At 40.0% G+C, this 13,836-nt stretch overlaps 2 protein-coding genes across 6 annotated transcripts; both read right to left on the reverse strand.

Moving 5' to 3' along the window:
- Window positions 1-2,683: 2,683 nt before the first annotated feature.
- On the reverse strand, window positions 2,684-5,653 carry LOC103459044 (proto-oncogene c-Fos-like). 2 transcript variants are annotated; one of them, XM_008400251.2, is made up of 4 exons: window positions 5,398-5,653; window positions 4,542-4,769; window positions 4,092-4,199; window positions 2,684-3,996 (listed from the first exon to the last, which is right to left on the reverse strand). In XM_008400251.2, the coding sequence occupies exons 1-4, from the start codon at window positions 5,533-5,535 to the stop codon at window positions 3,325-3,327; spliced, it is 1,146 nt and encodes a 381-aa protein (XP_008398473.1). In that variant the 5' UTR covers window positions 5,536-5,653; the 3' UTR covers window positions 2,684-3,324. The 2 variants fall into 2 exon arrangements, with proteins under 2 accessions (XP_008398473.1, XP_008398474.1); XM_008400252.2 differs by lacking the exon at window positions 5,398-5,653 and adding an exon at window positions 4,866-5,360.
- Window positions 5,465-13,562, reverse strand: mlh3 (mutL homolog 3 (E. coli)). 4 transcript variants are annotated; one of them, XM_008400254.2, is made up of 13 exons: window positions 10,811-13,559; window positions 10,579-10,680; window positions 9,612-9,691; window positions 9,372-9,476; window positions 9,204-9,288; window positions 9,044-9,112; window positions 8,834-8,942; window positions 8,217-8,376; window positions 8,092-8,115; window positions 7,907-7,985; window positions 7,657-7,808; window positions 7,485-7,565; window positions 5,465-5,517 (listed from the first exon to the last, which is right to left on the reverse strand). In XM_008400254.2, exons 1-12 carry the CDS (start codon window positions 13,227-13,229, stop codon window positions 7,494-7,496), a joined length of 3,456 nt encoding a protein of 1,151 aa, XP_008398476.1. In that variant the 5' UTR covers window positions 13,230-13,559; the 3' UTR covers window positions 5,465-5,517; window positions 7,485-7,493. The 4 variants fall into 4 exon arrangements, 3 of the variants coding, with proteins under 3 accessions (XP_008398476.1, XP_008398475.1, XP_008398477.1); XM_008400253.2 differs by lacking the exon at window positions 5,465-5,517 and having other exon boundaries at window positions 7,474-7,565; XM_008400255.2 differs by lacking the exons at window positions 5,465-5,517; window positions 10,579-10,680 and having other exon boundaries at window positions 7,474-7,565.
- Window positions 13,563-13,836: the final 274 nt, after the last annotated feature.

Below are 13,836 nucleotides of genomic sequence, written 5' to 3' on the forward strand. Positions count from 1 at the left end.
TGGAGCAACTTTTCATTAAAAGTGTCATTATTTACCAAATGTCACTTCATAACATTCATAGACTCTTATGTTCATGACTGTCATGTCAGTCTTGTTCACCCTGTCAAATAAAGTGTTAGCCAGATTTCTACAAACTGTTTGAACATGTATTAATATGAAATTAATGCTGCAGTATGTAACTTTATAACTTTCTTTTTACATATTGGTTAGAACTATCAGTACGTTATGTCTGTATAAGACAAGGCTCAGTTTTTTTCACTAATTATCTGTGATGTTTTATTGTTTGCAATGTAATAATATAGTGATAGTTTAAACAAATTACAAAAAAATAAATAAATTCTCWGGGGAACATACAGCATCTTAAAGGTTKACCTTTAACATATCTCTATAAAAGATTWAATGATTTARAAAAGTATCAGCATCATACATGTTCAACTTTTTTGAACATGTATGATGTTCAAAAAAGTATTAATCTCATGTCAGTCATATGGGCACCCTGTCAAATAGTGTTATTGAAATCTGACTTACTTTTCTACATAATCTTGTATATCTCTTGTACAAATATGTTCCAGATTAACCTTCAAACCTGCCGTGTGTAACTTATAAAAACTAAGTTCTTTAAAAACACTTGTATAAAATTTCCCTCGTCATTTACAGTAAAGCAAGAGACATAAACTGGAAGAAATCCAGCGCTGTCTTCAACTGACATGACTTTGTTATAATTTTGGCAAACATGTAAAAAAAACATTTTGCTTACTTACATACTGCAGCTTCAATGTCATGTTACATGTTCAAAAACATTGTTAAAATCTGAAATACTTTTCTATATCATGTTAAATGTGTTTTATAAAGCTTAACTTTTATATTTTAATATCCATTTTATATCTTAAATATTAATATATCAAAACTTGATATCATTTCATATCTTAAATAACATGCTTGTTAATAAAAACTGTATTTCAGGTAAGACTCAATTTAAAAATGTTCTGTGTCTTAAATGTAAAAAATGTTAAATACAAAATGGTGATTTAGGAATGTTCATTTAAATAAAGTTCAATTGTTCAGCAGCACTTGCACTTTGTCTTTCTTGTCAAAGATCTGTTTCTTTTTTATTTAATTTTTTACATTAGAAAGGTATATAGATAACTTGAAAAAATTAAGTAGGATTTAAAGCTGTAACATGTGTTCCAATAACATGATAGAATTGTGTTGACACAACACAATTTCTTTGAGTAATACTGGCAATGAAACATAAGCTGGTGTTATTCATCATAATTGTGTTACTAAGACATAAAAAAAGTTATTGATAATACATAATATATTTACATTATGGTAAGAGATAAAATGTTTGTAGTTTCAACTTAATATTTTCAAGTAATCTCAGGTAAATAAAATATGTTGATTTGACAAGCTTTAAGTATTTGAGGGAAAGAGGGAAAATATGTCTGTTCTACTTATTTGCATTGTGTGGGACCGATGTACACAATAAAATTAAGTAAACTGAACAGCTTTTTTCTTTCAGTGTACGGAGAAACCATTGCAGCAATATCTCATCTACTCAGGCTACACTGCCTCGAAGTCAAGACGTTCAACTCCCTGGTTTTCAAGATTTCGTCATTGTTGCCCCCTGAAACTTGAGTATTTTAAGTAGATTTTATGTTATTTGCTATCACTAGTTAAACCAGTTGGATTAGATCTCAAGTTTTGAACACCTTGTGGCGCTGCAGCAGACAGTGTGGCTCTCTGCTCAGGGTGGCACACCACATGGGGGAGCAACAAGATTCTTAGTTTTCAACAAAACTAACAATCTGTTTTCACCCATGCAAAAGGGGCTCTATTGTTTACAAGTGCAAAAGGAAGCCATTTTGAAGAAAAGTACCATGGACATGTACATGGATTTTCCAAGATTCAGCAATTTACGCATCTTTTTGTGGAATGTAACTCCAAGTTATTTGTGGACAACTTGGTTTTTCGCTGTTTTTAAATATTTTTTAAAAAGCAGCTTGGGAATATACAAAAGCACAATGACACTTACTGCTGGCTGGAGTTCACAAAGCACCCAATCCAGGAGTGCCGTTTATTTTCCTCGGCATTGATTTTCTGTACCTCCAAGAGCAGAAGACTGGAGATGTTTCTGTGGTTCTGCAGGACTTACGTTTAAGTCAGGAGATGAGCTAAGATGGTACAGGCATACCCTCCAGATTTGTAGCTGTACCTTTATCCAAAATATTAAGATAAAAACAAGAAAAAAAATTTTTTAAACAAATGATCATGCCCAACTGACATGCAATTTTACATGATCTGTTCATAAAGGTGCAGGCAGAAGATGTAAGATCTTATGATTTCCTGCCCTTCTCATACTCAACTTATAAACATTTAAATCTCCAAACACCACATAAACTTAAATTATTTCCACATTACACAACACTTAAATCTCACATTCTCATCCTTAAATGTACAATTACTTGACTCAAATGGGGTTAAATATATGTTCAGGCCACTCTTTTGTTAGCTTATTTCTCTTTCTTTAGAAAACATTTTTCTATAAAATTCAAATAAAATGCAGTTACGTCTGCAAGGTGATAAAATGTTGAGGCACTACGAGTCTTACTTGCACTTTTATATTCATGTAAAATTTAAGCCCCATTCTTTCTGAAAAACAAAAATTCTCAACATCAACAAACACCATTGGAAACATAGATTTATTATTAGTCAGCAGCATAGATAAGCAATCAATGCTCTCTTTTTTTTTAAATGTTGACAAATAAGTCAAAATCTGAAAGGTAAAAAAATAAATAAAAGTTACATCTCAATAGATATATATATTAATATATAGTGTATAGCACTGGATGTTTTCATGGAAAACTTTCAACATTTCAACAAAGCACAGCTGATGACATTGAGGTATGGATGAATATGTAAATGCATACAGCGATCAATACACTTTTGGCACAAAAAACACCATACAGATACATCAAATTGCACAGTACACTTTAGATCCATTAACAGATCATGAATACCTATAGATAAGCTTTGAAAATTATTTGGATTTCCTCTGCATGCGTTTTTGAAACCAAATCGTCAGTCCTTCTTGTTGAATTAACAGCCATGCTTTTAGCTACATCACTCTGTTGGCTAAGTATCAGAACAAAGTTTATATGCATACTCAGTCAAACACAAGACAATTCATTTAGGTATTCCTTGAACAGTTACAGCATATCTGGGCATATGTTGTTGATTTCATTTTAAAGTCAGGTACCTGCAAACCAAAAAAAAAAAACCCCAAAAAAACAGATCAGCAGATCTCTTCCCTTTCTCTGTGGATTACAAGGCGAGAAGCGTTGGTGAGTTCAGAATATCAACGGATTCAGCCTTGCTCAGACCGCCTTTAAGGCCGTCCAGTTCCTCCTCCGCGAGAGAGTCCAGCTCGGGACACGCAAACGTGAACACAGACAGGTAGCTGCTGCAGGTGGGGGTGGAGGTCACCACCGGAGTGCTGAGAGGCTCCAGGTCACAGGAGACAGACTTATACAGGGTCTCCCAGTCCGAGACGCCGAGGGAGCTGCTCAGGTCTATGTCTGGCACTGATCGAGCCGTCTCCATGGGGATCCTGTCCTCCAGACTGGGTAGGATATTGTCTAGTAGCCCCTCCTTAATGTCCAGGGAGGGCTCCAGATCGGAGATGTTGATTTCAGCGTTGGCACACAGCAAGATATTGGAGTTCCCAGAGATGGCTGTGGACGGATCACTGGGGATGTCCATGTCCTGGAGTGAAGGAGCTTCCTGGATGCCTTCATCCTGAAGCCTGTCCTCATCCGGACTGGGCGGCAGCTCTGGGGAACTCACCGAAGCCTGTAAAATGGACTCCAGCTCCTCTGGGATCTGGCATACTGATTTATGTGTGGCGAGGATGAACTCGAGGCGCTCTTTCTCTTTGAGCAGGTTGGCTATTTCCGTCTCCAGGGCTGCTTTTTCCTCCTCCAGCTTGTCGGTCTCCTTCAGAAAGATCGACATCCAAAATCATCCACGTGGACAGACGCGCAGCCGTAAGTGCAAATGACAGCTGAGTAAATGCCTCACTGTTTACTTACAGCTTGCAGCGTATCTGTGAGCTCCCTCCGTCTGTTGCGACACTTTGCTGCAGCCATTTTATTCCTCTCCCGTCTTATCCGCTTCTTCTCCTCCTCCTCTGGAGACAGCTGGGGAAGGAAAGAAATGATTCATCAGTTACTGCCTGCATCTCCTCATCCACTTCATCCATTCCCACTTAAAGCTGGGGGGGGGCGGGAAAGGGGGCAAAAAAAAGCAAAGAAAAATGGGCAAAAGCATGTTTCGCTGCAATGCGTCTAAAAATAGATCATTGTTGCAGACTTGCTGTGACCTGAATTTAAAGTGACGTCCTAAGGAAGGCACACAGCCGTCGAGGAGTGCGCACACGACAGCACTGATGAGCACATGGAACTCATCATCATGTATAATTCACATTTCTGCCTCTTTCCCTCTGTTGGACTGCAGATTGGCTTAATCTGAGCTACTCTCACCTGCTCCGTTTTCCCCTTTCTGGCAGCATTTTTTCCCTTGCTCCCGCCTGCTTTGGGTGTTGCCTGGTGAGAGCTTTGCGGTTCATTGGCTTGCTTGCTGCCCAGAGACGGGGAGACAGATGTAATAATCGTAGGCTGGACCATCCACTGGAAATCTGGGGTGGAGGATATTGCTGTAACTGTTGGAACAAATGGATTGTCCTGAGCACTCATATCCTGGCTGACCTCCTGAAAAACATGAAATTGACAAAAGATTACTGATGTCTCTTTCTTCTCTCTTGTTTTTTTTTTTTTAATGATCTTATTGTCACCAATAAAACCTACAATATGATCAGAAGACACAGGGTGCCCTGGATGTTGTATTGTTTTGACATATCCCTCACCAGAAATAGCCTTCTTCGGATCAATATTTGACTTTATCATTGTTCCTGACGTCAACACTGACGCAGAGCTGCTGAGGAGTCTCCTGAATGGATTTATTTTTTTTCTCAATGAACCGCTGCATCGACACGCTCACAATTGGTCCCAGGACGTCGGAACCACAACAACAACGCGCCATATACAGCCGAATCATCTTCGGCACATGGATCCGTTTCAATCAATGCGTCAAAAATATACTGCTGACATTATTTTTTTTTTTAGCCCATCCAAATTAATTAAAAATCCCATCAATCACCTCCCCTCCCCAACCACCATCTCGAAGATTTAAAAAAAAAATGTAAGCATCAGGGCGCCGTTTTTTTTTTTTTACGTGGATCTCATTAAAATCGGTTTTATATGCTTGTAAAAGCGCCTCCTCCTCCTTCTCCTGCCGCTATAAAACAGTGATGTACATGATCAACAAAGCCATTCATACCTTGGCTCCGCTCTCCGAGGAAGACGCTGGAGAGCTCGCCTCTTCTGGCGTCTTCTGGCAGAGCGTCCCGACAGGAGACTCTGTCCGCAAGGTTGGAGAGACTGCATCCATATCAGGCGTCTGGTTGTTTTTATACATCAGAGTGAATAAACAAAAAATAAAACACAACAACACGAGGTCTGCTCAATGACAAATATATATATATAAATATATATATATATATATAGAGAGAGAACTTCCGCTGGGCAGAGAGCGTGTCTTTTCTCCAGGTATATACCTGGTAACTGGATGACTTGAATGCAAGCCCCTCCTATTAAGCCCTGCTAGAATTTTATGAATGAACCAGGACTGTACCATCGAGGGGAGGGGGAGGCGGACTCAAACACACAGGCCTACATGCTCGGAAAAAAGGAGCATCACTGAGACATTTAGCAGACGGCAAAGGCAAAATGCGAATTCATCGCGAAAATAATTAGAATATCGGCCATATGCAGTTAGAGACATGATTCCATCAATAATTCCCACGCAGTGAAGGGTGCGTGCATTCATTTAATTACACGTTTTGCAGAGACCGAGTGGATCAGATGCAGCCAGATGATGTATTTTTGCACGATTTTCCCAAAATATATATTTATTTCTTAGCGGCAGAAATCATGCACGTCGTCGATAAAATTACACGGTTCTGTGTCGCCTCTTTCGTCTTACTAAAATAGTACATATTTTTAAGAATTTTTTTTTTTTAATGCAATGTCTTCCAATTGTTTACATCGCAGATAAAATAAAAACAATAGATGAGATCGGTGGTAAGGACAGACCGACTCTACCAATCCCAGACACCCTTTTACCCCTGACCGCCAATCACAGCAAAGCATCATGCCCACTTTGTCCAAATTACCGATCCAATCTAGCAGGGACTTTGGACTTTTTGTGTGGGGGCTGTGAAGTCATGTGACATGACCCGGAACTGAGGAGGAGGATTTAGAAGTGGAGGATCTCTTGGAGCAGCAACATCCTTTCCTCCCACCTGAACATCTGCATCTCTAAACTCTGAGGCCAGATGCCTCAGCCACGAAAATCTCAAGGACATTTCCACTAGGACATTGAAAACGATTGGAGCTTTTTTCCCCCCTCCTCATCACAAGTGTTGCACAATGGTAGTGATTTCCACAACTACTCAGACCACATTTTGTCACAGTACAACTACTAACTTCACTGTAGGTCTTGGGAAGTTGAGTGATAAGCCAACAAAAAGTATGTCTTAAAAGCGTGGCATGCATTTGCATTCACCCCCTTTACTCTGATACCGCTCCATAAAATCAGAACCCAGTTAATTAGTAAATAAAAGCCATCGGTGTGTAATTGAATCTCAGCATAAAAGCAGCTGTTCAGTAAAGATCTCCTCAGCTTGTTTTTCATTAACTTGAACTTCCTCACCACAAGGGAAGTTCAAGTTAAAGAACAATATCCAAAGTTTTGAACACTATACAATCCAAGGCGAAAGACTTGCTTAAATCGTTTAGCAAAGAACAGGCAAAATTTCTATCTCTTGATGTGCATAGCTGGAGGAGACCAACCTCTAAATCTTCGTCTTCCTCATTTTTTTGACTTCTGGAAATAATGCCTTAGTGGCTGAATACATATGCACGCCACACAGTTAAGATTTTTATTTGTAAAAAAATAAGAAAAAAAAAAAATCAAAATCAAAACCATGCATCACTTTCCTCCCACTTGAAAATTGGTCACCACTTTGCATAGGTCCATCACATAAAATTTTAAAAACCGCAAAGGTTAGAAGATTTTTGCTGTTCGTTATAATTGTTTTGTTTTTGTTATTTGCTCATCCATATGAAAAACATATTGAGCAAAGTATTTTTTGCTATTACTACAATTTTCCAACATGGAGAGATGATTCACTACAGTGCAAAAGTAGTGTTCGTATGTGATGCATTACATTTAAATTTACTCTTATCTACTTTTTTCCATGTAGTTGTCAAACAGTCTTGCATATAGAACTTATTTATCATGTATCAAGTTTGAACTAAATTACAGCTTTTATATTTGCAGTAAACTACACGTTTAAAGCACACCTTTTTTTTTTATTTATCTCCATATAGCTCCCATGCTCTATACATTCTTCTTAGCTTCTGCAGGTTGGGTTTCTGGAAATCCTACAGAAACAAAAACGCATAAGCAATCAGAATTCAGTGCCGTACAACTGATTAAACCACAGATTGTTTTAATAAAGATGCTTTCTGGTACCTTCTGGTCCTTGTCCAGATGAAGGATGTCTACTAGCGGAACAATGGAGGGACGGCCGTGGGCGCACTGGAAGGGCAGCTGGCACGAAGACAAGGATGCGACCAGGCTGCAGCACTCGTCCCGGCTCAGAGTGTCATTAAACTTGATGGCACCTTTTCAGCAGATTCAGGTATTAGGATAAAATACTTCAGACTCATTGGTAAAAAACACAAGGCAAGAGAACAGTGATAATTTATTTTTATTTTTTTACCATGGCATGCCAGTGAGGCAAGTACTTTCAAAACAGTGAGGGGCAAAGTTCCTCCGACTCTGCCTGTTAGACGGAGCAACTTAAAAAGGACAACAGAAGAAAAAACTGTATATTCATTAAGGGTATTAATAAAATAAAAAAAATCAATGCTGTACAAGAGATATCCAAAAACAATGTCATTTTACCTCAGTCTGCTCTCGAAGATACTCCTGAGTTGAGAAAAAAAAAGCAACGAGGTTGACAAACAGAACATTAAAACTCATATTTATTGATCTTACTATTATAAACCACCTTGAATCTGATCTTTTACCTCAACAACTGGCTTGATGACAGACGGTCTGCCCCGCCTGAGCTCATTACTCTCTTTCTCCATGAAGCACAGTGGTACCTTTCCCACAAACACCTGCGGAGCTCCTGTCTTTGAGAAAGTAACTTCAAGGCCCAAATTCCTCCACTGTGGCTGAGAAGACCTTCGAGAAAACCAAACAAAGCCATCAAAGGGGGTGAAGATTTAAGCAGTGTGCTCCCATCAGTAAAAATACCAGTTACTATATTATTCTTCTATTTAGAATAAACAAAGGAGTGAATACAAAAGCACATAGTGAAATGAATTTAACATTTTTTATTACTAAAATGTTGTTTGTTTGTTAGTTGTTTGTCCTGTCTGTCTCTGTGTTGCCCTGCGACAGACTGGCGACCTGTCCAGGGTGAACCCCGCCTCTCGCCCGGAACGTTAGCTGGAGATAGGCACCAGCAACCCTCCCAACCCCACTAAGGGATAAGGGTGTAAAAAAAAATGGATGGATGGATGCATATTACTAAAATGTTTTGAAATGTATACAGGTTTAAAATACATTGAATTGTGTGGCTATAATATCATAAAATCTTCAATGGTTGGTTTTGAAAGCCACAACATGGAAAGAGCACCTAAGCAGCCTGAGCTCCTCTTTCGTCACACTGATCCCCAAAGGTGGCAAAATTGTTGATGAACAAAGACGTTTCTTCCCACTGGCATCTGGGTCATCTTCATATGAATCTAAAGTAAAAATGTTTAGCTATTACACAGCTTTCCTGATCCTGACATCAGGTGGATAAGCAGGATTTAACACTGTCCACCTTTTTTCCCCCTTTTTTTACCTGCAACTAAATTTTCAAGCCGAACTCTCTCATGTGCTGCATGTTGATCCACCAACACCAGAAGATTTCCTGTGATTTTAAAAGAGGAAAATCTTTTTTTTACACTATTTTGAAACTGTGTCACAAAACCAAGAGATGGTAAAAAGTTTAAAATCGATACCTTCATTTTCAGTCTGCGTTGCTGAACCTCCTTCTCTTGCATTAATGAGGCAGGCAAGAAACTTTTTATCCACTTGATTAACAACCTACAAGATAAATAAGAAAGAATCATTTTAATTTCATAAATGCAAATAAAACAAACATGAATGTTGCAAAAGAATAAGTTCACCTTCATTGAGTGGATCATATTCTTAGAAAAGCGGTACGGGAAGAGGATGTTATGGATCTTCACAGCTAGTCCATCAGCTTGTCCGCTGGATATATCCACACCAACCTGATAGTCAAAACACAGGTTCACAAACAGATATAAAATCTATTAAAAGTTTTATTATGGCATCCTTGGAGTGGCAGGAAGCAGCTAAACATTTGAACATCACCACAAACGTCTTAAACCTCAAGCTTTGCTTACTGTAGGTGGGCGGACAAACACTGGATTTTTCCATTTAGAGTACAATGCAGAAAGAGAGTTGGCGCTCTGATCGGCATCGTCTGTAGGGACAGGGAACACAAACTGTAACATTGTGAGCCACATTCCTGCTCTCACGGCCACAAATCAGAGCACAAGCTAATAGGATTTTATTAGTAGACCAACACCTAGTAGATAAAGCATGGTTTTAAAATAATTTATGAATAAAAAAATTGAGAAGTGTTGCAAAAAAAATTGCATTCATTCCTCAGTCAGTAATTTGGAGATGTGCTTTTTAACGAAATCACAGCTGCAAGTCTTTTGAGGCATCTGGCTAAAAATAGCTCAAGCTCAGTCAGATTGTATGAAGAGTGTCTTGTTAACATTAATTTCAGCTCTTGCCATTGCTTCTGGATTTTGAGAAGTCTGGACTTTGACTGGGCCATTCTAATACATGATTATGCCTTGAGCTCAACAAGTCCACTGAAATATTTTTCTGCTGAAATGTGAACTTCCACCTCAAGCTCAAACAGTTATTTTTTTTCTGGACTTTTCTATATTTAGCTCCATTAATTTTCCTGTGAATTCTGATGAGTTTTCCTACTCCTGCTGAGGACATGTCTTTCCCCTTCCCCTCTTTTTTTTTAAAATGATTATAGCTTGGGATATTGTTTCATAACATAACTCTGCTTTAAGATTAAGGGTTTGCACTGGATTTTACTTGGAGGTATCAGAGTAATCTGGGGCTAAATACAAATACCCACTACTCCTCCATTTTTATTGGTAAAACTCTGCAAACCATGGAACTTTTTCCTGCTGCTTCTGCACTATTTTGAGTTGGTCTATCAGATAAAATCCAGATAAAGTACACCAGGGTTGTAATGTGACAAAATGTGAAAAAGTGTAAGAAGTATGAACAGTTGGGAAGACACCTCCCCCTCGAACAGTGATTAATCTGTCTGTGATGTACCTCTACAGTCAGTCCCTGAGCTAATCACTCTTCCTTGCCCGGATGTAGGCAGGAAAGGCAACACTAAATCCAGCTGAAATGGGTAACACATGTATTCCACACCTACAATTTAAGCAACAGGGAAACAGAAGGCAACACAAAATAACTTTTTACAATAAATTACTGAAGAATTCTTACTTTCTCCTTTATGCATGTACACCAGTTGCTAAAATATAACAGAGAAGTAACTCACCCATCTCAGAGATGACACTAACAGCCATGTTGGAGACATCAGATGTACAAGGTACTTGTGTTTCCTCTGAAGCTGGCTCCTCGTATCTGCTGAGCCCAGTCTTTTTGTTGATATAAACAGTTTTTCCAACAGATGCATCGTAATGATGGAGCCAGTCATTACTTCCCGAGTCACCCTCATCACCAGCCAGTTGTTTACACCTGCTGTCCGATGAAGGGTCAACGGGAACTTTGTGGTTCTGTGGACTCAGACTGCTGAGCCTGTACTGCGTGTCATCTGTAGATAAAGTGAGACTGTTTTTGCCCTCTGAAATATTCCCATGAATGTGCTGAAAGGGTTCTTCATCTTCTGTCATATGCCGTTTTAAGTGACAAAGTTTAGCTGCCAAAGATATTTTACTTTTCCTGTGATTAGCTGTGAGTGTTGCTGGGTTTAGGGAGATGGTCTGTGCTTTCCCTTCTTCTCGAGAGTCTGAAACTTGATCTTGATTATTTTCTTCAAAAGCAGACAAACTGTGAGGATTTTTAGCAAAGCTTGATGTCTGGAATACATGAGTGTCATTCTGTGGCTGAGGATGCTGAAATTTCATCTTAACAGACTTATTGTATGTTTGTCTAAACTTATCAAGCGATCCAGGCTGCTTGAATGTTGCTAACTTCTCAACAGGAATAACTCTGGGAATCTTTGAGGGGACGAAAGCAGCAAAGTCTCGGTTTGATTCAAGTGTCATTTTATGCTTTGATGCAGTTAATTTCTCCTTACAATTCTGCCCCAAATCTTGAACCTGAAACAAAGGCTTGTCACCGTGAGATACATTTTCAATCGAGAGACTTTGGTGAACATATGGGTCAGACAATCTAATCTTTCTGCCAGGACGCTGCAATATTTGTTTATTAAAGTTCAAATCGAGCTGAGACACTGAAATTTGGCTGATGGGTAAATGCGAATCACTAGTGCTCTGCTGGGTTTCTTCCTCTGCACAGTCTTGTCTCTTTTCTTTGTCTAAATTGTCAGGGGCTTCGGTGAATGCTAGCTCGCCTTTGTTTATATCAGTTGATGCAGGCTGCAGATCACGTTGTGGTGTCTCCTTGCATTCACTGAAAGCAATCTCCATCTGTTCATATCGTTGAGCTTCATCAGCTCTGCTCTCAATCAGGTCTGACTCTAGGCAAACGCTGTCATCTGCTCTCCTACGATGAACAAAATTAGATGCCACTTTCGTTCCAACGCTGCAGTCCAGCGTGGAAGTGCCAACAGCTCCTTGGCCAGCTGTCTCAGTTTCCACTTTTTGATCTGTTCTTTCAGTACTAAAAACCTTAGGGGACACACAGTCCAAGTCCTCTTGAGAAAAGAGAGAGACCAAGTTCTCCCTCCTCAGAAAAGCCTTCACTGCTTCTTCTACGCAAAGCAAAACCCCATCCCAGTCTTTGAACTCCACCAGAGTTTTTGCTGGCTCAAGACAAATATCATACTCAGAGTAAGAACATTTTATATTGATGACATAGACTCCATATTGATCCTGGTTTCGCTTAAGCTTTGGACTCCGGGTCACAGATGTCCTGTCTGGGCTGTCGTGCTTCTGGTTTGAGCTGCTCAGCCTGCGGAGGAGACAGTTTAGCAGCTTGTGGATCCGTGTTTTCAGCAGAAGCCTGTCGTTCACGTACAGATACTGCAGGCTGTTGTTGTAGTGTCCCTCTTTGCCTAGATAGCCAGTCACCTCAAACTGCTTGTGTGTGTGGCTGATCTCTCCCAGTTTCTCTGCCCGAGCCAGGTTGTGTATCTGCACAAAGCGGTGGTAGGTGTCTCTGGCTTTGGGAAGCTGCACCATCATGGCCCCTGTGCAGTCATTCTTCAGGGTGAAGGACACAGAAGGATGCATCAGGGACACAGCCTCCACTCTTTGTCTGATCCTCTCAACCTCCAGGACTGCATCCACTCTCTTCCTCCGGACTGGCATGTTGTGGAAGAAGTTGCAGATGATAACAGTCGTTCCTGCGGAGGGTCGAGCCGCCTCTGCTTCGAAGACGTCCATGCCCTGTCCGTCCTTGAACAGTTTAACATGGGTTTTCACTGACAGTCTGGTCCGGGAGGAGATTTCAACAAGCGTAGCTAAAGAAACTATGCTCGCCAACGCTTCTCCTCTGAAGCCATAACATTTCAGGTTCTCTAGGTCTTCAATACAGCTGCATTTACTTGTGTGGTATCTGGTTCCCACTCGCTCCATGTCCTCAGCGGTCATCCCAGATCCATTGTCGATCACCTGGACTTTAAACGCCTCCATGTCCATCCTGACCCCCACACAGGTGGCTCCAGCATCGATGCCATTTAAAACGAGCTCCTCCACGCACTGCTGGAGGGACGGGATGGCCACACCGGAGCGAAGTTTCCCCCGAACCTCCGCTGGCAAACACCTTATCATTATGCTCCTTCGTTTTACTTTTCTTTACATTTCTGGCTCTTTACTTCATAAATACGAGGCGAGAGGCCTGTCGGGGTTTTTAAAGTTAACCGTTGCAACCAAGCAAACTCGTTCTAAATATTTCAATAAAATACATTAAAAAAAATCAAAGGTTGAGCGACTTAATGAAGGAAATAAACTGAAATAAAATTTAAACTGTGAAAATACCTTGTCTGTCGTATACAGTCAACGTTGCACAAAAAAAGACGTTACTTTTAACAGTTTTCTGCTAACAGCTGAAACGAATACCGCCACCTTTTGGCTCGTTGTAAAATGGCTTGAGTTAAGCGTCCATGCGTCAACCAATCACAAAGCGGAATCAACCTCCCTTGAAGCTTTAGGAGAAAACGGGATCGTCGCCGCCATATTGTGTGTGGCATTTTGTTCAGTAAAAAGTATAATTAGTGGAGCCCCAAGCGAGTTAGGTTCGGTTGAATTGTGTGAGTGCTCTGTTTTAACACAACGAAGATATGGCAGCCAAAGGTGTTTCTTTTGAACACTTGACAATAAACTAATGACTTAAATCAATCAAAAATAAACATGACAAATATTTGTTTAATCACCAATG

The sequence above is a fragment of the Poecilia reticulata genome, linkage group LG22, assembly GCF_000633615.1.
Source record: "Poecilia reticulata strain Guanapo linkage group LG22, Guppy_female_1.0+MT, whole genome shotgun sequence".
In the NCBI taxonomy this organism is placed as follows: Eukaryota; Metazoa; Chordata; class Actinopteri; order Cyprinodontiformes; family Poeciliidae; genus Poecilia; species Poecilia reticulata.

What these genes read in the sequence shown, in the direction of transcription:
- LOC103459044 (XM_008400251.2), bottom strand. Translation starts at nt 5,535, where the DNA reads ATGTATAAAAACAACCAGACGCCTGATATGGATGCAGTCTCTCCAACC. An exon ending in GAAAGGGGAAAACGGAGCAG is followed by an intron (nt 4,200 to 4,541) that starts GTGAGAGTAGCT and finishes TTCCTTCCCCAG; the next exon opens with CTGTCTCCAGAGGAGGAGGA. An exon ending in TCACAGATACGCTGCAAGCT is followed by an intron (nt 3,997 to 4,091) that starts GTAAGTAAACAG and finishes ATCTTTCTGAAG; the next exon opens with GAGACCGACAAGCTGGAGGA.
- mlh3 (XM_008400254.2), bottom strand. Translation starts at nt 13,229, where the DNA reads ATGATAAGGTGTTTGCCAGCGGAGGTTCGGGGGAAACTTCGCTCCGGT. An exon ending in TAGTGTCATCTCTGAGATGG is followed by an intron (nt 10,681 to 10,810) that starts GTGAGTTACTTC and finishes CTTAAATTGTAG; the next exon opens with GTGTGGAATACATGTGTTAC. An exon ending in ATATGATCCACTCAATGAAG is followed by an intron (nt 9,289 to 9,371) that starts GTGAACTTATTC and finishes TTTATCTTGTAG; the next exon opens with GTTGTTAATCAAGTGGATAA.